General features: G+C 53.4%; 2 protein-coding genes and 2 non-coding genes across 4 annotated transcripts in view; 1 reads left to right on the plus strand and 3 right to left on the minus strand.

Annotated features, from left to right (window-relative positions):
- LOC123465559 (liprin-alpha-1-like) overlaps positions 1 to 20,899 on the minus strand; it is a gene marked incomplete in the record, with an annotated part of 992,590 nt that overhangs the window by 960,989 nt on the left and 10,702 nt on the right.
- LOC123465603 (liprin-alpha-1-like) lies at positions 2,107 to 7,503 on the plus strand. The gene is made up of 4 exons (XM_045165147.1): positions 2,107 to 2,178; positions 4,767 to 4,918; positions 5,763 to 5,935; positions 7,158 to 7,503. Exons 1-4 carry the CDS (start codon positions 2,107 to 2,109, stop codon positions 7,226 to 7,228), a joined length of 468 nt encoding a protein of 155 aa, XP_045021082.1. The 3' UTR covers positions 7,229 to 7,503.
- Positions 12,889 to 13,007, minus strand: LOC123330663. The gene has a single exon (XR_006546736.1). It is a non-coding gene; the product is annotated as a 5S ribosomal RNA (ribosomal RNA).
- On the minus strand, positions 17,250 to 17,368 carry LOC123330664. The gene has a single exon (XR_006546737.1). It is a non-coding gene; the product is annotated as a 5S ribosomal RNA (ribosomal RNA).

A 20,899-nucleotide genomic window follows, 5' to 3' on the forward strand; every position in this document is an offset into this window, starting at 1 on the left:
TGTGGTCTTTTGACACACTGTTTTTATAATTTGCATCATTGGCTAATTAGTTGATATTTAAAATTCTTTGACGATTTCTCTGTGGTTTCATGCTTGATTTCTTTCCGAATATTTGGAAAAGAACAGTTCTGCATGTTTTCCTTGCTGTTGGAGTTCTCTGACAGTGTGTCTGCTTTCATCATTGGTTTTGATTCCCTCTCTCATCCTGTTGTCTGCTTAGTCGTCATGAATCCAGATCCCCCCCCCAGCCCCCGAGGCTGTAGTTTACCCATCCATCTCCCCTCCCCCGTCCCCTCACTTGCTCTGGTCATAGCCGTGCTGTGGTCCACAGCGTGTGTCCCCTTAGTCAGGTTTGTGCTTTGTCTTCATGTCTCATTAAATGGTGTTTTTCCCCCATAGCAGTAAGTTGAATTGGTGTATCACTATGCAGTTACAGGAGAAGGCAATGGCAACCCACTCCAGTACTCTTGCCTGGAAAATCCCATGGACGGAGGAACCTGGTAGGCTGCAGTCCATGGGGTCGCACAGAGTCGGACACGACTGAAGCGACTTAGCAGCAGCAGCATGCAGTTATAAGCATAATGTATGTAGATGGATCCTAAACTACATATCATGTATAATTCATAAATGAGATTGTGCTTACATAAAGAAATGATCCTCTTAAGTGTAGAATTAGTAGAGTTTTAGATATGCAGATAACATCACCCTTAAGGCAGAAAGGGAGAGGAACTAGAAAGCCTCTTGATGAAAGTGAAAGAGGAGAGTGAAAAAGTTGGCTGAAAGCTCACCATTCAGAAAACTAAGATCATGGTATCTGGTCCCATCACTTCATAGGAAATAGATGGGGAAACAGTGTCAGACTTTATTTTGGGGGGCTCCAAAATCACTGCAGATGGTGACTGCAGCCATGAAATTAAAAGGCGCTTACTCCTTGGAAGCAAAGTTATGACCAACGTAGATAGCGTATTCAAAAGCAGAGACATTACTTTGCCAACAAAGGTCCATCTAGTCAAGGCTATGGTTCTTCCAGTTGTCATGTATGGATATGAAAGTTGGACTGTGAAGAAAGCTGAGCATCAAAGGATTGATGCTTTTGAGCTGTGGTGTTGGAGAAGACTCTTGAGAGTGAGTCCCTTGGACTGCAAGGAGATGCAACCAGTCCATTCTAAAGGAGATCAGTCCTGGGTGTTGATTGGAAGGACCGATGCTAAAGCTGAAACTCCAGCACTTTGGCCACCTCAAGTGAAGAGTTGACTTATTGGAAAAGACTCTGATGCTGGGAGGAATTGGGGGCAGGAGGAGAAGGGGACGACAGAGGATGAGATGGCTGGATGGCATCACCAACTCAATGGACATGAGTTTGGGTGAACGCCAAGAGTTGGTGATGGACAGGGGGTCCTGGCATGCTGCGATTCATGGGGTCACAAAGAGTCGGACACGACTGAGCGACTGAACTGAACTGAACTGACACAGTATCCTTTCTGTGTTGGTGCTTGTATTTAAGACTGTAAATCTCATCAGCTTTTGCACAGTTAATGTCTCTATTAGACTCGTTAAAAAAGTATCTTCTATGGTTAATAAAATGTAAAGACTGCACCTGCTATTGTGCTAGCTTTCATTCTTACATATTTTCACAGGGAACTTGCTTTAATGAATTTATTTTGAGAAGTTTTAAATCAAATTCTATGTCAGGATTTTACATGAATGTCCAAGAGGTGGTTAGATTTGTTCAATGTTAAACTAGGTATTATGGTAACTTCCTCATCAGTTAAATGACTAATTTAAAGTGTAACATGTTTTTGATTAAGAGAAACTAACTTATAGAGAGATTTGGCTGAGAATAGACACCTGTTAAGGCCCTTTGTTGTACAGAATGCTGTGCTTTAATAAATCATGATGTTGTAATAGAATGGTATCTTCCTGAGTAATAATTTATAGTGTTTCTCTAGTAAATCTTGAATAGCTTATTTAACTTCTGTGGTCAAAAAAATGTTCTGTTTCCAGTCACATTTCTCTAAATCTTCATGTCACTTACATGTTTGCCATCATTTTTGCTTTACTGTATTTGCCTCTACGGATTCTTGAAATTTTAGCTTCAAAGTCGCAATGAATCTGGTTTCTCTTCATTTCTTTGCATGCATCTATCAGCCTAGTGATTTAAGGAAGCAGCGTCGAAAGGTAAACTATTGAGTAATTTAGCAGGCCTTTGTTTCTCTGTGAAGTATTAAAGAGTCCTTATTGTTTAACGTGAATGAACACTGTGTGGTTATGTCCTGGTGAATAATTGACGTTTTAATGGAAGTAATGAAACTCACCCACCACTTAAAATGTGCTGATGGTTCTGTTGGAAATAGGTCATTCGTTGGGACAATTGTAACAGTTTGCCTTTCTCCCACTTGTTTGCCTTCTGATCATCTCATGCTTGTTTATAATAGACATCATATTATTTATTATTTTTAAAATTTTCTTTACTTATGTTTTTGGCCATGCTGCACAGCTTATGCGATCTTAGATCCCCAACCAGGTATCAGACCAGTGTCCTGGCAGTGAAAGTGCCAAGTCTTAACCTCTGGACCACCATGGAATTTCCGCTTAGTGCTTTCTTTTAAGAAATGACTGAATCAGAGCCATAGATGTTAGATTTGTGGGAAGCCAATTTAATGATGGTGGGTAGCAATGTGCAGGAGACTCTGTGCACCAGACACGTGCTTTCCGAGTCTGTCATCTCATCCTCAGGTGAGGTCCAGGCTGCTGCTATCCCCATTCAGCAGACATAGACACTGAGGCTTAGCAAGGCCAGGCACCCTACCCAGGCTCTCACACCCAGCAGCGCGGTGTGGACTTGTCTGATCAGAGCCTGGACACTTAACCATGGTGCCATCCAGCCCGCTTTCCTCCAGAGGCTCTCGTGTCCATCACAGCATCCCTGATGGAGGGAGCATCAGGAGGGAGCCTGCTGCCTCTCCCCTCGGGTCACTTGGGTGAGCCCCTGTTGTTGGAGTCCAATGTCCCAAGGGCTGGCCTTCCTTGTCCCTCTCCTGCTCCCAGCCCGCTGACTGAGCACTCCTGGGCCTTCCCACAGGACTGGGGTGGCCACCCTCCAGTTCAGGCAGCTCAGTGCCCGGGAGCCCTTCTGCTGGGCACAGCAGAGCAGTGCCGTCCCCCTGGGGTTGGTGACCTGGGTGTGCCACTCGCCTGCTCTGTAGTCTGCTTTGCCCTCCTGTTCAGTGAGGACACGGCACTGCCCTTCCTAGCCACATGTGGCACCAGTGGGGTGGCTCTCATCCTGGGGGAGGGCAGCCAGGCTGCAGACCCAGAGGCCTTCCTCAGGAGGAGGCCCGGGGGAAGGGGCTGGCGTGGGCCCTGACTCTGAGGCAGGTGTTTGTCTCCACTGAGTCCATAGTCAACCCATGTGTGTCGCTTCCCTGCTCTGTTCATTGTTGTTTTCTGATTTTTATAAATGTTTATTTTAACTTGAATTTGAGATTGATCCCTGTTCAGTTCCATGTGGATAATTTCTAGCCTTTGTAGCCTTCTGTTGTGTGAGGGTTCTTGTTAGAGCTCAGGGGAGGGTGCCCAGTTTATCCAGCTGCTGTTAAATGAGTTCAGCTGTATTTTACACTAAGTCACTTTGTTGTCACCAAGCTCCTGTGGGGCTGCACGGGATCAGTATTCTTTACAGAATCCCACTAAAAAGGCACAGGTTAGTTGGTTAAAACTATGCACTAATTGTTTATAAAAATACATGCCATGCATGTTTCCTAAAACCTCCCCTGGTTTAACCACACACCAAAATGTATCAGTAAGACCTGTCTGGACCCTGTGGGGTTAATCTGTTCCCCACACTGTCTTTCCTTTCCTCACACCCAGGACCAGGGGAAACTCTGGGAGTCCAAGAGAGATCATCTTCTTTTTTTTTTTTTAATTAGTTTATTTTTAATTGAAAGATAATTGCTTTACAGAATTTTCTTTTCTGTCAAACCTCAACATGAATCAGCCATAGGTACCCATATATCTCCTCCCTTTTGAACCTCCCACCACTCTAGGGTGATACAAGATCATCTCTTAGTAAGGACCTGGGGGGGCCTTATGGAAACCACTGTGAATGAATGACACTCGAACTGCGTGTAAGTACTTCAGTGGGTAGCCCCCAGTCTGTATGTTACCGAGAAATACGATCCAGGCACATGGTGTTTGCGTGGAGGGGTTAGGTACCTTTTCTGTGTTTCTCTTGTTGTCATGGTTTCCAGTAACCTGCATCATCACTCCAAATGATCTAGGGTGGTGGCACAAGCTGTGTCTTTTTCTCCTTCAAACAGAAATGTCTGGACGCTTTGCTGAGAGGTTTTGTACTCTAGCTGTGGTGCTTCTGAGCAGCATCTGGCGATGAGCACAGTCCTTTCATCAGGGCAGTTCATGCCATGCAGGGTTCATGGTGCCAGCGTCACTCTGCTGTCCTGTCCTGCCCGGCGGGGCCATCTGGTCACTGGATTCCAGGGAGGGTGGAGCCCAGCTGCAGGGAGGCTCCCATCCAGGGTCTCTGCACTCAGTCAGATGCTCTCGCTGCTCCATAGCCCTGCTTCTCTTGAACAACACAGTCCTTTAAGATGGCATTAAGCTAGAACAAGGGTTTTTTTTTGTACTTGAGGGAAAGCATAGCTAATAGATTTTCAAATAAGTTTCTGGTTATAATGTAAAGCCTGTGTGATTGCCTTTTTCAAAACAGTCTATTGTTAGCCAGTTGTACACTTACCTCACTCCCTCAGCTGCCAGCTTTATGGGAAGAGGTAGGAGATGACAAGACCACCATCAAATGTGAAACCTCACCCCCCGCCTCGCCACGGTCCCTTCGGCTGGACCGCCTGCACATGGGGGCGCTGCACACAGCCACCCCCGAGGACATCAGGGACGCCCGCAAGTAAGTGGCCTGTGTGCGTGTCATCAGTTTCAGGAGCCCTGTGCCTCTTGTCTTGAAAGAGTTGCAAGGATGATTTTAAAGGAATACCACTGGGTTCAGTGCCTGTGTTTAGTGGTGAACTTCAGGTGCTGGGGAAGAAGAGCTCAGTGACCTCAGTGATTTTAGAAAACGTCCATCTCTACAGATTGACTCCTGTGGGAGCTTTCTTCCTGCCCTTGGTAGAGGTCTGCCTGGCCTGGGGCACGTTCCTGATGGTGATGGCCCCGTGCATCTTGGGTTCGCTCTTGAGGGTCCCTCCCTTTTCCGCAGGGGTCTCCTCTCAGGAGACCCTGTCCCCTCCTGTGACTGACACTGTCCTCATTCAGACCACCACCTGCTGAGCTCCCGTCCTGAGCCAGGCAGCACTCGATGGAGGGCACGTGTGGTCACCTGACCAGCAGACCTCCACGGTGACCGTTGCTCTCCTGCCATGGCCGGGGACGGACACCCTGCAGGAGGCGGGGGGAACTGCCCAGAGCTGGGGAGCTGCCTCCTCCTGGAGTGTCGTCACTTGCTGAGCAGCAACCCTGAGGGAGGGTCGGAGTGCCCTCTGCACTAGCTGGCGTGGAGTCAAGCCTTCCTCGGGGGAGAGCTTGAGGCAGAGAATCTCAGCTTCCTGGCGTGGTTGTCTGAGGCCGGGAGCCTGCATTGCTCGTGTGGAGTGTGGTTGGTGAAGGAGACTCCACTGTCAGCTGCGAGGTTGAGGCGCGGGTGTTGCTGGGTGCCCGTTTCTATCAGTAGCTCTTGTGGAGGGGTGTGTGTTTGCACGAGGGTGCCAGTTAAAGGTCGTTTTCTCTCCCCAAAGCTCGACAGGCTTTCAGGACAGCCCCGGGAACAACCCCAGCAGCAGCACCAGCAGGCAGGACTCGCTGCACAAAGCCCCGAATAAGAAGGGCATCAAGTCCTCCATCAGCCACTTGTTTCACAAGAAGGAAAAGGGCGGGCCTGAACACCCTGGCAAGGAGGCATTAGGACCAGGTGGGTGCTTCACCGTTCAGAGGGAGGAGGGCCTGCAGGCATGTCCCTTCTGGGTCTCCCCCACTGTCCCCACGAGGCTCCTGTCACTCACGCTGGGGATCCTCCTGGGAGCAGGAGTGGAGGAGGCATCTGTCTTCTCAATGGGTCTGAGATGATCGGATGAGTTAATGGGTGGATGGATGGATTGATTAGTGACTGGTGGTTGGATGAACAGATGGCTGGCTGAATGGGTGGATGAGCGGAGCATGGAATGAATAAAGCAGATGATTGTACTCCAATGCTAGAAACATAGTCTACGAATTGATTGAGTAGGAGCTGGGCAAAGATTGTTTCCTCCAGAACAGTGACAAGTGTTTGGAAACGGCCTAAGTGCTCATCAGTGAAGGGTGAGGTACAATCTGTAGACACCCCACAAGGAACAGCCCGCCCTCCTTCCTGCCACCTTCCCCATCCTGAGGAGCTCATCAGGGGTTCTGCCTATGCCCCCCACCCCACCCCACAGCCACACAGGTCCTCCTGGGGTCCCCTCATCATACAGGGTTATCATCAGGCCCCCATCTCACTCAGCTTCCTCTCCTTGAGGACAGCATATGTTCCTGACTCTTCAGCCACAAATTTGCTGAGTGTCTTGTTTGTGCTGGGTGTGGGATTTACAGGGGTAAGTAAAGCAGATGTGGTCTGGAGCACAGTCAAGTGACAAGACAGAAAAAGGAGCAGGTTATTAAATTCTATCCCTGTTATTAATAAGTACAACGCTGAGATGGATGGTGCCTTGATTGTATACCAGATGCTGTGTGTGCCCCTTACCAAGCAGGTGCTGCCCCCTCCCGATTTACAGAGGAGGACACAGTGATGGTCACGTGGTCAGGGAGTGGTGAGGGCAGGTTCACACCCATCCAGTGGGACCAGGCACTTTGCTGAGCCCCAGCCACCTCTCCTGGATGCAACAGGAATGAGATGGTTCTATGGCATGATGATTGCTGCAGTCCACGGAGTGGCAAAGAGTCGGACACAACTGAGCGACTGAACTAAAACCTGAGTGTGTGCTAACCTGCTTCAGTCGTGTCTGACTCTGCGACCCCAGGGACTGTAGCCCACTAGCTCCTCTGTCCATGGGATTCTCCAGGCAAGAAGACTGGTGTGGGTTGCCAGGCCCTCCTCCAGGGCATCTTCTCGACCCAGGGATCGAACCTACACCTCTCCTTATCTCTTGCATTGGCAGGCAGGATCTTTACCCCTAGTGCCACCTGGAAAGCCCCAGTGAACGCTGACAACTACAAATGCAGGAAATAAGGGCTGCTCCTAAGTTAAACTGGAAGAGCAGCAAGCACAGCTTGTAAAGAGGAAAACACACGATGAGCGACAACAGTGCCGACAGAAACAAGGGATGCGTTCACCCACATAAAGAAAATATCTGTGCCATTCGGAAGAGGAGCCCATCAGCCTTTGGAGGGACAGTTGGAACCAGAATGAAAACCGAGGCCATGGTCAGCAGTGCCCACCACATGGCCTGGGTGGCATGCTGTCACTCACCAGATTTCCTGCGTCCCCAGAGCTGCTGGCGGTAACATGTCTGAGTGCCAGGCCGGGCAGCATCCCTGTGTGAGCTAAGGCATCACTGCTCTCCTTCCAGTGCTGCTGCAGGGCCCTCTGTGGGCGGTCACCCTCATCCCCTGCCCTGCCACCCGCTGGGGCTCGGCTCTCCCCCTGGGATATTTTTGGGCCTTGAGCTTGGGTGTTCCCAGCCCTCTGCCACACTGGACTGGGACACAACTCAGGACTTGGGCTTGAGATATCAAGGAGACCGTGTATCTGGAAGGACACTGTCCTGGGGCCTGTGAGAGAGCAGGAGAGCAAAGCCCCCACGGGGAGGAAGCAGAGCTGGGGAACGTGCCCACAGCCTCCACTGCCTCCTGCACAAGTGCCTTTTCTTTGTCTCTCCTTGACCTGAAACAAACCCCAGCTGCTGCTGCTCTGCAGGTGATTCCTAAAGATGCACCTCCTGCCAGAGCTATTGTCCTGCTGCTCTGGGGCTGCCTGAGTGTGCTCAGGAGCGTCAGACAAGTAGGGCTGCCACACCTCATACTGGAGGCGGGGGGCCTGATACTGGGGAAGGGTTGGGGGGTAGGGGAGGGTCTGAGGGTTGGGGAGGGCCTGATGCTGGACTAGGGTCTGATGATGGTGGGCAGCCTGCTCCCAGATGTACATGGAGTTGAGGATAAATCTCTATGAGAAATCTTTTTTTCATACTTTCCTGACCACCTTGCTATGTTCTTTTTAACTTAAGGATAATTTTGTTCAATATCGGTTGATTTCTGCCATACATCAACATGAATTAGCCATAGACGTATGTCCTGTCCCTCTTGAATCTCCCTCCCACCTCCCCTTGCTACATACTTGTTTCTATGGATATATGAATAATAAAGACTATTGACTAAAATAACATGAAAAGCTCCCACACACAAGTGTGCACACACACACTCCCTAGTGCATCATTCGGATCCGGGTCAGGGTTGCCCTCAGCCACCCCACCTAGGACCAACGGCGAGCCTCAATACCTGCACTTTGTTCCCACCCTTGGCCCGCTGCCCGCGCCTCAGCAGCACAGGGGCCCTGTCCCCACAGATGCTGAGGTGATGGAGCCTCTGGTCTCCAGAGCCAAGGGCATGAACACACCGTCGGTCGTCCTTTGAGGACACCTATGCTTCCACTTTCTGGCCTTTCCATTGTATCCATCCGTTTCACTTAACAGAATGTCCATGTGATGACACGGGCTGCCATTACCAGCTCTAGTCTGTTCTCAGTGGGAGTAGGAGGGCTTCTGGGACCCACAGCGGCAGGCCTGTGTGCATGTGTGTGGGGCCTGCGGGGTGGGCTCAGGGTGGTAGAGGTATCAGAGCCCTCCCACCATGGGCCTCTCCAGGCCCGGCCACGCTCGAAGAGCCAGGCTTCCCCTATCCCATTCACAGCTCAGGGCCACGTGGCCCCGGAGTTATCTGGCTTCCGTTCCCGCCGCTGCCCGCACACCTCAGCCCATGGGCCTCTGAGCCTCTTGAGGGCCTAGGCGCAGACTAGCCAGAGCCCTGACGGCCCATCCTCCCTGGCACCTGCCTGGTCCCCAAACCCACCAGGAGGCATGGAGGTGAGGTCCACCAGAGCGCCTCAGCACAAGCCCTACGCATTACCGAGGCCAAACTTGACCCCACGCCGCCAACCAAGCACACGACCTTCCCGAGAGAGCAGACGAGCCACAGGCAGGCACACGGACAGACGCCCAGACACTCGCACGCACCCACGCGAAGGGAGACAGCCGGCCAGCGCAAGCTCCTCAGCCAGAGCCATAGCACCTGTGAGAGGCCGGGGCCAGAGGAAAGGATGGGCGGCCGGCTGTCGGGAGAGACAGAGGCAGAAAGAGATGAAGGTTCCAAGACAGACTGGAAGACAGCGAGAGGGAGCTACAGACAGACAGACGCGCTCGCGCGCGCGCGCGCACACACACACACACACACACACACACACACACGGACACAGAGACAGAGGGCGAGTGACAGAGAGATGACAAATGGGATACAGAAAGGGGAGAGAGGATGGCCTCAGATACGAGACAGACACACTGGCACAGACCGTGACGCACCTCGGAGGGAGGCTGCACGGAAGAAGCAGCTTCCTCAAGGGAGGGGGCGTCAGCCTTGGGCCGGGCCCGGCTGGACGGCTGAAAGCGGTGCCCTGGGGCTGGCGTTCGCCCGTGGAGACCCCAAGACTTCCTCGACTCCAAGGTCCCGTTCGGCTTGGCTACCTAAAGCGGGACCCAGCCCCTGCCCCTAGGCCAGAGGGTGAGTGCGTGCGAGAGTGTGTGTGTGTGTGTGTGTGTGAGTGTGTCGGTGGGTGAGGGTGGGGTCGGGTCGACTTGGGGCCGGATGGATACCCAGAGTGGAGGGGGGAGAGTGTGGACGCCACCGGCTTGGGAAGCTTGCGTGGTCCTCTTGCTGTCTCTCTCTCCCTCTTTCTCCGTCTCCCTTACCTGTGGTTTTCAGCTCTTGAACTGTCTTGGTGGGGGGGGGGGGTGGTGAACCTCCCTAAACCCAAAGCAACTTTCTCTGGAGACGTAGTGAAGGGTCAATGCACTCTTACTCATCTGATATACCCTAAAATCCTGGACATGTCTGGACTCAGACTTTGAGGGCAGCCTTCCTGCCAACTCTGGCAGTCATTGATGGTGCTACAACTGTAATCCTCTAAAGGACCAAAAGTCCCGTACAAGTCCAGACGTCTGCTCTGTACAGTCTCTTCGTACAGTACAGGAACGTATAGAACAGAATGACACATTCTTTTTTAATTGTACAGATGACTCAGCTGCCACCTGCTGCCTAGTCAACATCGTCAACATGTGGGAGTCAAGCAAGAGTTCCAAATCCCTTGTTGTGGTCCTTGGAAAGACTTCTGTTCTGAGTTGCTCAGTTGTGCCCAACTTTGATGCGACCCATGGCCTGCGGCCCGTCAGGCTCCTCTGTCCGCGACTTTGCCCAGGCAAGAATACCGGAGCGGGTTGCCATTTCCTTCTCCAGGGGATCTTGCCCACCCAGGGATCAAACCCGAGTCTCCTTCAGGCGGACGCCTTCCCATCTGAGCCACGATACTGCTAATTGCCTAGTCGAAATACAAAGAAAAGAGCTAGTGTTCTACTAAGTGCCAAGACGATGGAAGAGACGGAAGGTTTCCTTTGTTGGTAGAGTTGAATCTTTCCTTCGTTTTAGTTTATTTTTACTATTAAGGCTACTTGAACAAGGCAATGGAGAAACCCCAGTATTGGAAAGCAATCGACTTTTTAAAGAAACGCGTGGCAGGCTAAACTTCCTTCGTTTTTCAGAGTTGGTTAAATGCAAAAGCTTTATTCAACCAATATGACTATTGTGAAGGGTATTTCAGGTCTCCATGATGAATCACTAAGGCATCAAGGAAGAAAGGAGTAGAGGTGGAGACAAAAAGAACAACCTTTCCCCTTGGCCCCCTCTCAACCAGCTGCTTAGTTCCTTCATCTCATGGACCTCGACGTGGGATTATCTTGTTTGTCCGGTTTTTGTTCGGGGACCCTTTCTAGTCAGGAGGCTATAAGCAGTGGTGGGGAAGCCCTTCTCTCCATTCCACGTGAGACCCAGTGGACAGTCCAGGCCCTGCCCACTGCATTGAGTCTGTAGCAACAGAATCACCAGGGATGCTGGTTGAAAACGCGTATGCTTGCAATCCACTCCCCTTCGCTACTGACTGTTTGAGGTGGCGGTCTGGAACCTATAGCTGGAAGCTTTCTTGATGTTCCCAAATGACACAAAAAGTCTGAGGACTACGGAAGATCTTCCCGTTTCTGGAAGAGTCACACACCTACAGAAGGAACCACAAGAGTGGCCTGCAATGGTAAAGGTATCAGTATTGGACTACAAGTTGGAAGGTCTCCACCTTTGCTATGCAAGTAAAATGATCTTCCTTTGAAGTGCAAATGGATCATGCTAAAAGTTTGCATTGTTCTAGAGCATTTTAGAAGCCCTGAATGATGGGAATCGCACGTACGAGTTCCTTGAAAGCAAGAACCTGTGTGTCTGGGTACGTCTTCATGCCTTAGATTGTGCCTTGAATGTCGTGTGCACATCAACGGAAGAAAGAGAAGAGTTGAACCGACAAAGATACAAAGAGATCAAAAGTGCTGAGCCAAGTGAAAAGTTGAGGCTTCCAAGAACTTCTCTGTCTTTCACACACTGAATACATATTGAGCACCGACTATGAGCGCGTAGGCATGTAATAAGTTTCTGCACATAGAATGCTGAGAGAAGAAGACACACAGTTGCTGCTTTCACTGAGACTAACCTAATGATAAATAACAGGCAGATCCTGTGAGAACCGATACAGGGGACTCCCCCGTCACCAAAAACTGGGTGTGGGAGAAGGCTTTTCAGAGTCATAATTGAGTTGAGGTCCATAGGTTGAACCAACGTACACCAGGGTTGAGGTGCAGGAGGACTTTCAGGCAGGTCAAATAGCATCTTGGAAGGCTCTGTGACAAGGGAACCTTCGTACATTCCAGACATGGAAAATGCCCTATGGGAGGGAACCCAAAGAGTGCAGAGGGCACTCCAGTGGAAAGAAATGAGAGAAGGAAGTGGCGCCCAAGCAATGAAGGGATTTGGCCGTATATGAAATATGATGGGAAAATACAAGAGCAGTTTTAGCAGGGAGGTGGTAGAATTGGATCTGCGTTTTGAAAAGGTCATCTTGCTCAACATCACTAATGACTGGAGCGACTCAACTCCAAACTACAACGAGGTACCACTTCACATTAGTCAGAACGGTCCTCATGGCAAAGTCTGTCAGTAACAAAGGCTGCAGAGCAGGTGCAGAAAAGGGAACTCTCCTCCACTGTTGGTAGGACTGTGAGTCGGTAGAGCCGCTATGGAAAAGCGTATGGAGGTTCCTCAAGAAACGAAAACTAGAAGTACCATATTATTCGGCAGTCCCACTCGCAGGCATATAGCCACCAAAAGTATATGACTCAACAAGATGCAGGCACCTTCTGTGCAGATGAATCTGTGTGTGCCCGCGCGGGGGCGCGCGCGAGCACGCGCGAACGCCTGCGAGGTCGGGGCTGGGGCTGGGGCTGGGGCTGGGGCTGGGGCTGGGGCTGGGGCTGGTGGTGCTGCAGCCCCCCCGGGATGGCCTGAGGCACGCCAAGGGAGCCCCAGACGGAGACCCGAGGGACGGTCGTCCGGTTTCCTGGAAGCCGAATGCGGAGGGGCTCGCGGGCCGCGCGGAGGCAACCCCGGTCTGCAGCGGGAGGCGCGGCCCCGGCCAGCCCCCCGACCCAGCCCCCTTACCCACCCCCCACCCCCACCCCCGGGAGGGGCTGGGGCTGCGAGGGCCCAGGAGTTGCGAAGGGGGGCGGGGGCTAAAGGAGAGGGGAGGCAAAAAGCCTACAGCACCCGGTATTCCCAGGCGGTCTCCCATCCAAGTACTAACCAGGCCCGACCCTGCTTAGCTTCCGAGATCAGACGAGATCGGGCGCGTTCAGGGTGGTATGGCCGTAGACGGAGGCGGCTGCCGCCGGGCGCCCTAAGAGCCCTGCGCTGCGCCTCCCTTTCGCTCTGACCTGCCGGTCGGGCTGGCCAGCCGCACCTCTCCACGGGGGCGCGCGCTGTACTGGAGCCGCACCAGCCGCGACCGGACTCCGGCCTGCCGACGCCGCCACGCCCCCGAACACCGCCACCCCCCAGCCAGCAACCGCCTGGCCGGGCCCCGGGGGCCCCCAGCGGCCGGGCGTGCGTGCGTGCGTGCGTGCGTGCGTGCGGGGCCTGGGGGTGGGGTGGGGATGGGGTGAGGGGCGCGGAGGTCTCGGCGCCCTCCCGCCCTGGGCCTCTCCAGGCCCGGCCCCGCTCGGCGGACCTCCCCCCATCCAGTTCGCTGCTCAGGGACACTCGGCCCCGCCCCGGAGGTTGTCTGGCTTCGGGGCCCGCCGCGGCCCGCTCCCCGCGGCCCGGGGGCCTCGGAGCCTCCTGCGGGCCTAGGCACAGCCCAGCCGGGGCCCTGAGCGCCCATCCTGCCCGGCCCCTGCCGGGTGCCCAAACCCACCGCGAGCCACAGGCAGGCACACGGACAGACGCCCAGACACTCGCACGCACCCACGCGAAGGGAGACAGCCGGCCGGCGCAAGCTCCTCAGCCAGAGCCATAGCACCTGTGAGAGGCCGGGGCCAGAGGAAAGGACGGGCGGCCGGCTGTCGGGAGAGACAGAGGCAGAAAGAGATGAAGGTTCCTAGACAGACTGGAAGACAGCGAGAGGGAGCTACAGACAGACAGACGCGCTCGCGCGCGCGCGCGCGCACACACACACACACACACACGGACACAGAGACAGAGGGCGAGTGACAGAGAGACGGCAAACGGGAGACAGACAGGGGAGAGAGGATGGCATCGGATCCGAGACAGACACACTGGCACAGACCGTGACGCACCTCAGAGGGAGGCCGCGCGGAAGCAGCAGCTTCCCCAAGGGAGGGGGCGTCAGCCTTGGGCCGGGCCCGGCTGGACGGCTGAAAGCGGTGCCCTGGGGCTGGCGTTCGCCCGTGGAGACCCCAAGACTTCCTCGTCTCCAAGGTCCCATTCGGCTTGGCTACCTAAAGCGGGACCCAGCCCCTGCCCCTAGGCCAGAGGGTGAGTGCGTGCGAGTGTGTGTGTGTGTGTGTGTGTGTGTCGGTGGGTGAGGGTGGGGTCGGGTCGACTTGGGGCCGGATGGATACCCAGAGTGGAGGGGGGAGAGTGTGGACGCCACCGGCTTGGGAAGCTTGCGTGGTCCTCTTGCTGTCTCTCTCTCCCTCTTTCTCCGTCTCCCTTACCTGTGGTTTTCAGCTCTTGAACTGTCTTGGTGGGGGGGGGGGGGTGGTGAACCTCCCTAAACCCAAAGCAACTTTCTCTGGAGACGTAGTGAAGGGTCAATGCACTCTTACTCATCTGATATACCCTAAAATCCTGGACATGTCTGGACTCAGACTTTGAGGGCAGCCTTCCTGCCAACTCTGGCAGTCATTGATGGTGCTACAACTGTAATCCTCTAAAGGACCAAAAGTCCCGTACAAGTCCAGACGTCTGCTCTGTACAGTCTCTTCGTACAGTACAGGAACGTATAGAACAGAATGACACATTCTTTTTTAATTGTACAGATGACTCAGCTGCCACCTGCTGCCTAGTCAACATCGTCAACATGTGGGAGTCAAGCAAGAGTTCCAAATCCCTTGTTGTGGTCCTTGGAAAGACTTCTGTTCTGAGTTGCTCAGTTGTGCCCAACTTTGATGCGACCCATGGCCTGCGGCCCGTCAGGCTCCTCTGTCCGCGACTTTGCCCAGGCAAGAATACCGGAGCGGGTTGCCATTTCCTTCTCCAGGGGATCTTGCCCACCCAGGGATCAAACCCGAGTCTCCTTCAGGCGGACGCCTTCCCATCTGAGCCACGATACTGCTAATTGCCTAGTCGAAATACAAAGAAAAGAGCTAGTGTTCTACTAAGTGCCAAGACGATGGAAGAGACGGAAGGTTTCCTTTGTTGGTAGAGTTGAATCTTTCCTTCGTTTTAGTTTATTTTTACTATTAAGGCTACTTGAACAAGGCAATGGAGAAACCCCAGTATTGGAAAGCAATCGACTTTTTTAAAGAAACGCGTGGCAGGCTAAACTTCCTTCGTTTTTCAGAGTTGGTTAAATGCAAAAGCTTTATTCAACCAATATGACTATTGTGAAGGGTATTTCAGGTCTCCATGATGAATCACTAAGGCATCAAGGAAGAAAGGAGTAGAGGTGGAGACAAAAAGAACAACCTTTCCCCTTGGCCCCCTCTCAACCAGCTGCTTAGTTCCTTCATCTCATGGACCTCGACGTGGGATTATCTTGTTTGTCCGGTTTTTGTTCGGGGACCCTTTCTAGTCAGGAGGCTATAAGCAGTGGTGGGGAAGCCCTTCTCTCCATTCCACGTGAGACCCAGTGGACAGTCCAGGCCCTGCCCACTGCATTGAGTCTGTAGCAACAGAATCACCAGGGATGCTGGTTGAAAACGCGTATGCTTGCAATCCACTCCCCTTCGCTACTGACTGTTTGAGGTGGCGGTCTGGAACCTATAGCTGGAAGCTTTCTTGATGTTCCCAAATGACACAAAAAGTCTGAGGACTACGGAAGATCTTCCCGTTTCTGGAAGAGTCACACACCTACAGAAGGAACCACAAGAGTGGCCTGCAATGGTAAAGGTATCAGTATTGGACTACAAGTTGGAAGGTCTCCACCTTTGCTATGCAAGTAAAATGATCTTCCTTTGAAGTGCAAATGGATCATGCTAAAAGTTTGCATTGTTCTAGAGCATTTTAGAAGCCCTGAATGATGGGAATCGCACGTACGAGTTCCTTGAAAGCAAGAACCTGTGTGTCTGGGTACGTCTTCATGCCTTAGATTGTGCCTTGAATGTCGTGTGCACATCAACGGAAGAAAGAGAAGAGTTGAACCGACAAAGATACAAAGAGATCAAAAGTGCTGAGCCAAGTGAAAAGTTGAGGCTTCCAAGAACTTCTCTGTCTTTCACACACTGAATACATATTGAGCACCGACTATGAGCGCGTAGGCATGTAATAAGTTTCTGCACATAGAATGCTGAGAGAAGAAGACACACAGTTGCTGCTTTCACTGAGACTAACCTAATGATAAATAACAGGCAGATCCTGTGAGAACCGATACAGGGGACTCCCCCGTCACCAAAAACTGGGTGTGGGAGAAGGCTTTTCAGAGTCATAATTGAGTTGAGGTCCATAGGTTGAACCAACGTACACCAGGGTTGAGGTGCAGGAGGACTTTCAGGCAGGTCAAATAGCATCTTGGAAGGCTCTGTGACAAGGGAACCTTCGTACATTCCAGACATGGAAAATGCCCTATGGGAGGGAACCCAAAGAGTGCAGAGGGCACTCCAGTGGAAAGAAATGAGAGAAGGAAGTGGCGCCCAAGCAATGAAGGGATTTGGCCGTATATGAAATATGATGGGAAAATACAAGAGCAGTTTTAGCAGGGAGGTGGTAGAATTGGATCTGCGTTTTGAAAAGGTCATCTTGCTCAACATCACTAATGACTGGAGCGACTCAACTCCAAACTACAACGAGGTACCACTTCACATTAGTCAGAACGGTCCTCATGGCAAAGTCTGTCAGTAACAAAGGCTGCAGAGCAGGTGCAGAAAAGGGAACTCTCCTCCACTGTTGGTAGGACTGTGAGTCGGTAGAGCCGCTATGGAAAAGCGTATGGAGGTTCCTCAAGAAACGAAAACTAGAAGTACCATATTATTCGGCAGTCCCACTCGCAGGCATATAGCCACCAAAAGTATATGACTCAACAAGATGCAGGCACCTTCTGTGCAGATGAATCTGTGTGTGCCCGCGCGGGGGCGCGCGCGAGCACGCGCGAACGCCTGCGAGGTCGGGGCTGGGGCTGGGGCTGGGGCTGGGGCTGGGGCTGGGGCTGGGGCTGGGGCTGGTGGTGCTGCAGCCCCCCCGGGATGGCCTGAGGCACGCCAAGGGAGCCCCAGACGGAGACCCGAGGGACGGTCGTCCGGTTTCCTGGAAGCCGAATGCGGAGGGGCTCGCGGGCCGCGCGGAGGCAACCCCGGTCTGCAGCGGGAGGCGCGGCCCCGGCCAGCCCCCCGACCCAGCCCCCTTACCCACCCCCCACCCCCACCCCCGGGAGGGGCTGGGGCTGCGAGGGCCCAGGAGTTGCGAAGGGGGGCGGGGGCTAAAGGAGAGGGGAGGCAAAAAGCCTACAGCACCCGGTATTCCCAGGCGGTCTCCCATCCAAGTACTAACCAGGCCCGACCCTGCTTAGCTTCCGAGATCAGACGAGATCGGGCGCGTTCAGGGTGGTATGGCCGTAGACGGAGGCGGCTGCCGCCGGGCGCCCTAAGAGCCCTGCGCTGCGCCTCCCTTTCGCTCTGACCTGCCGGTCGGGCTGGCCAGCCGCACCTCTCCACGGGGGCGCGCGCTGTACTGGAGCCGCACCAGCCGCGACCGGACTCCGGCCTGCCGACGCCGCCACGCCCCCGAACACCGCCACCCCCCAGCCAGCAACCGCCTGGCCGGGCCCCGGGGGCCCCCAGCGGCCGGGCGTGCGTGCGTGCGTGCGTGCGTGCGTGCGGGGCCTGGGGGTGGGGTGGGGATGGGGTGAGGGGCGCGGAGGTCTCGGCGCCCTCCCGCCCTGGGCCTCTCCAGGCCCGGCCCCGCTCGGCGGACCTCCCCCCATCCAGTTCGCTGCTCAGGGACACTCGGCCCCGCCCCGGAGGTTGTCTGGCTTCGGGGCCCGCCGCGGCCCGCTCCCCGCGGCCCGGGGGCCTCGGAGCCTCCTGCGGGCCTAGGCACAGCCCAGCCGGGGCCCTGAGCGCCCATCCTGCCCGGCCCCTGCCGGGTGCCCAAACCCACCGCGAGCCACAGGCAGGCACACGGACAGACGCCCAGACACTCGCACGCACCCACGCGAAGGGAGACAGCCGGCCGGCGCAAGCTCCTCAGCCAGAGCCATAGCACCTGTGAGAGGCCGGGGCCAGAGGAAAGGACGGGCGGCCGGCTGTCGGGAGAGACAGAGGCAGAAAGAGATGAAGGTTCCTAGACAGACTGGAAGACAGCGAGAGGGAGCTACAGACAGACAGACGCGCTCGCGCGCGCGCGCGCACACACACACACACACACACACGGACACAGAGACAGAGGGCGAGTGACAGAGAGACGGCAAACGGGAGACAGACAGGGGAGAGAGGATGGCATCGGATCCGAGACAGACACACTGGCACAGACCGTGACGCACCTCAGAGGGAGGCCGCGCGGAAGCAGCAGCTTCCCCAAGGGAGGGGGCGTCAGCCTTGGGCCGGGCCCGGCTGGACGGCTGAAAGCGGTGCCCTGGGGCTGGCGTTCGCCCGTGGAGACCCCAAGACTTCCTCGTCTCCAAGGTCCCATTCGGCTTGGCTACCTAAAGCGGGACCCAGCCCCTGCCCCTAGGCCAGAGGGTGAGTGCGTGCGAGTGTGTGTGTGTGTGTGTGTGTGTGTCGGTGGGTGAGGGTGGGGTCGGGTCGACTTGGGGCCGGATGGATACCCAGAGTGGAGGGGGGAGAGTGTGGACGCCACCGGCTTGGGAAGCTTGCGTGGTCCTCTTGCTGTCTCTCTCTCCCTCTTTCTCCGTCTCCCTTACCTGTGGTTTTCAGCTCTTGAACTGTCTTGGTGGGGGGGGGGGGGTGGTGAACCTCCCTAAACCCAAAGCAACTTTCTCTGGAGACGTAGTGAAGGGTCAATGCACTCTTACTCATCTGATATACCCTAAAATCCTGGACATGTCTGGACTCAGACTTTGAGGGCAGCCTTCCTGCCAACTCTGGCAGTCATTGATGGTGCTACAACTGTAATCCTCTAAAGGACCAAAAGTCCCGTACAAGTCCAGACGTCTGCTCTGTACAGTCTCTTCGTACAGTACAGGAACGTATAGAACAGAATGACACATTCTTTTTTAATTGTACAGATGACTCAGCTGCCACCTGCTGCCTAGTCAACATCGTCAACATGTGGGAGTCAAGCAAGAGTTCCAAATCCCTTGTTGTGGTCCTTGGAAAGACTTCTGTTCTGAGTTGCTCAGTTGTGCCCAACTTTGATGCGACCCATGGCCTGCGGCCCGTCAGGCTCCTCTGTCCGCGACTTTGCCCAGGCAAGAATACCGGAGCGGGTTGCCATTTCCTTCTCCAGGGGATCTTGCCCACCCAGGGATCAAACCCGAGTCTCCTTCAGGCGGACGCCTTCCCATCTGAGCCACGATACTGCTAATTGCCTAGTCGAAATACAAAGAAAAGAGCTAGTGTTCTACTAAGTGCCAAGACGATGGAAGAGACGGAAGGTTTCCTTTGTTGGTAGAGTTGAATCTTTCCTTCGTTTTAGTTTATTTTTACTATTAAGGCTACTTGAACAAGGCAATGGAGAAACCCCAGTATTGGAAAGCAATCGACTTTTTTAAAGAAACGCGTGGCAGGCTAAACTTCCTTCGTTTTTCAGAGTTGGTTAAATGCAAAAGCTTTATTCAACCAATATGACTATTGTGAAGGGTATTTCAGGTCTCCATGATGAATCACTAAGGCATCAAGGAAGAAAGGAGTAGAGGTGGAGACAAAAAGAACAACCTTTCCCCTTGGCCCCCTCTCAACCAGCTGCTTAGTTCCTTCATCTCATGGACCTCGACGTGGGATTATCTTGTTTGTCCGGTTTTTGTTCGGGGACCCTTTCTAGTCAGGAGGCTATAAGCAGTGGTGGGGAAGCCCTTCTCTCCATTCCACGTGAGACCCAGTGGACAGTCCAGGCCCTGCCCACTGCATTGAGTCTGTAGCAACAGAATCACCAGGGATGCTGGTTGAAAACGCGTATGCTTGCAATCCACTCCCCTTCGCTACTGACTGTTTGAGGTGGCGGTCTGGAACCTATAGCTGGAAGCTTTCTTGATGTTCCCAAATGACACAAAAAGTCTGAGGACTACGGAAGATCTTCCCGTTTCTGGAAGAGTCACACACCTACAGAAGGAACCACAAGAGTGGCCTGCAATGGTAAAGGTATCAGTATTGGACTACAAGTTGGAAGGTCTCCACCTTTGCTATGCAAGTAAAATGATCTTCCTTTGAAGTGCAAATGGATCATGCTAAAAGTTTGCATTGTTCTAGAGCATTTTAGAAGCCCTGAATGATGGGAATCGCACGTACGAGTTCCTTGAAAGCAAGAACCTGTGTGTCTGGGTACGTCTTCATGCCTTAGATTGTGCCTTGAATGTCGTGTGCACATCAACGGAAGAAAGAGAAGAGTTGAACCGACAAAGATACAAAGAGATCAAAAGTGCTGAGCCAAGTGAAAAGTTGAGGCTTCCAAGAACTTCTCTGTCTTTCACACACTGAATACATATTGAGCACCGACTATGAGCGCGTAGGCATGTAATAAGTTTCTGCACATAGAATGCTGAGAGAAGAAGACACACAGTTGCTGCTTTCACTGAGACTAACCTAATGATAAATAACAGGCAGATCCTGTGAGAACCGATACAGGGGACTCCCCCGTCACCAAAAACTGGGTGTGGGAGAAGGCTTTTCAGAGTCATAATTGAGTTGAGGTCCATAGGTTGAACCAACGTACACCAGGGTTGAGGTGCAGGAGGACTTTCAGGCAGGTCAAATAGCATCTTGGAAGGCTCTGTGACAAGGGAACCTTCGTACATTCCAGACATGGAAAATGCCCTATGGGAGGGAACCCAAAGAGTGCAGAGGGCACTCCAGTGGAAAGAAATGAGAGAAGGAAGTGGCGCCCAAGCAATGAAGGGATTTGGCCGTATATGAAATATGATGGGAAAATACAAGAGCAGTTTTAGCAGGGAGGTGGTAGAATTGGATCTGCGTTT

The sequence above is a fragment of the Bubalus bubalis genome, chromosome 1, assembly GCF_019923935.1.
Source record: "Bubalus bubalis isolate 160015118507 breed Murrah chromosome 1, NDDB_SH_1, whole genome shotgun sequence".
Lineage (NCBI taxonomy): Eukaryota > Metazoa > Chordata > Mammalia > Artiodactyla > Bovidae > Bubalus > Bubalus bubalis.

Bases quoted from the DNA above. Each gene is read 5' to 3' on its own strand.
- LOC123465603 (XM_045165147.1), top strand. From the start codon at position 2,107: ATGAATCTGGTTTCTCTTCATTTCTTTGCATGCATCTATCAGCCTAGT. The intron at 4,919-5,762 runs GTAAGTGGCCTG...CTCTCCCCAAAG, and splicing joins GACATCAGGGACGCCCGCAA to CTCGACAGGCTTTCAGGACA. The intron at 5,936-7,157 runs GTGGGTGCTTCA...TTGCATTGGCAG, and splicing joins CAAGGAGGCATTAGGACCAG to GCAGGATCTTTACCCCTAGT.